At 53.2% G+C, this 1,488-nt stretch overlaps 1 protein-coding gene across 1 annotated transcript; it reads left to right on the top strand.

The window, feature by feature from the left end:
- Window positions 1–663: 663 nt before the first annotated feature.
- On the top strand, window positions 664–1,269 carry LOC103072648 (mitochondrial chaperone BCS1-like; the record flags this gene model as incomplete). Its single annotated transcript, XM_007451515.1, has 2 exons — window positions 664–1,028; window positions 1,130–1,269. Coding segments are annotated over exons 1-2 (460 nt in total), but the record flags the coding sequence as incomplete, so codon positions are not given.
- Window positions 1,270–1,488: the final 219 nt, after the last annotated feature.

Below are 1,488 nucleotides of genomic sequence, written 5' to 3'. Positions count from 1 at the left end.
GGGCCCAGCCGCTCCGCGGCATGTGGGATCTTCCCGGACAGGGGCACGAACCCGTGTCCCCTAGCATCGGCAGGCGGACTCTCAACCGCTGCGCCACCAGGGAAGCCCCTAAAATTAATTTTGAAGAGACAATTTAGGTGGGAGGTAATAAAAAGCTAAACAGGACATTAGCACGTAAAGGAGAGGAGAGGGTATCTGAAGTACGTGACTCATAATAGCAAAGGCACGAAGTTACTGACAGGTTGACAGAAGCAGCAGCTTCTTCATCCCCTCCTAACTCTGGCCAGTGGGCCCCTTTCTAACTCAGCTGGTCCCAGGGACCACAAAAATTCTGTCCATCCATTATCCTGATGTGAAGCCGGTTATATGGTTCTCTCAGGTTTAAGGAATCTCCAGACATAGTCGTCTGGCAAGAAACAGGTATGAACAGGATAATGAAAGGTAAAATGGGGTGAGTGGCCCAGAGTCCCATCCCTTGCATTCCAACACCAACCCCACCCCACAAAGGGAGGATATTGAAGCACACAGTAATGCTGACCTGGCCCTTCCTGCTCCCAGCTTCTGCAGGGGTGGAGGGGGTGGGTTGGGGAGGAATTTCAGAGTCCATTTTCTAAACTAATCTTGTGCTTTGTCCCATCTCCACTGCTCCCCACCCCCAGGTCTTGGAAATGCCTTGGGGCCTGTAAGATTCAGTGTTTTCCTTTCAAGATGCCCCTCTCAGACTTTGTTCTGGCCCTGAAGGACAATCCCTACTTTGGGGCTGGATTTGGGCTGGTGGGTGTGGGCACAGCCCTGGCCCTGGCCCGGAAGGGTGCCCAACTGGGTCTGGTGGCATTCCGCCGCCATTACATGATCACACTGGAAGTCCCTGCTCGAGACAGGAGCTATGCCTGGTTGCTTAGCTGGCTCACCCGCCACAGTACCCGAACTCAGCACCTCAGTGTCGAGACGTCGTACCTTCAGCACGAGAGTGGCCGCATCTCCACTAAATTTGAATTTGTCCCCAGCCCTGGAAACCACTTTATCTGGTAAGGTTGGGAACCAGAGAGGGCTCTGAGAGTAGAAAAGGAGAATGAGGGGAGGTGGGTTTGACCCATTTGTTCACCTCATTTTGACCATTCTTATTCAGGTATCAAGGGAAATGGATCCGGGTGGAACGGAGCCGAGAGATGCAGATGATAGACCTGCAGACGGGGACCCCCTGGGAATCTGTCACCTTCACGGCTCTGGGCACTGACCGAAAGGTCTTCTTCAACATCCTGGAGGAAGGTGTGGGATGGCACAGACAGGCTTTATGGGGGCAGGGGGTGGTGGTTGCAGGGATAGGGTCTTCGACATCAAAGGAAGAGAAGCTTGGAGAGGAGGAACAGGAGGCTCTGAGACCATGGGAGCACTGGTGGCTAGGGAAACTGTTTTGGTATATTCTTTTTTTTTTTTTTTTGCGGTATGCGGGCCTCTCACTGCTGTGGCCTCTCCCGTTGCAGAGCA

Source organism: Lipotes vexillifer, unplaced genomic scaffold (genome assembly GCF_000442215.2).
Source record: "Lipotes vexillifer unplaced genomic scaffold, Lipotes_vexillifer_v1.1 C26696790, whole genome shotgun sequence".
NCBI lineage: Eukaryota > Metazoa > Chordata > Mammalia > Artiodactyla > Lipotidae > Lipotes > Lipotes vexillifer.
This window is presented reverse-complemented; position numbering and strand designations above follow the sequence as displayed.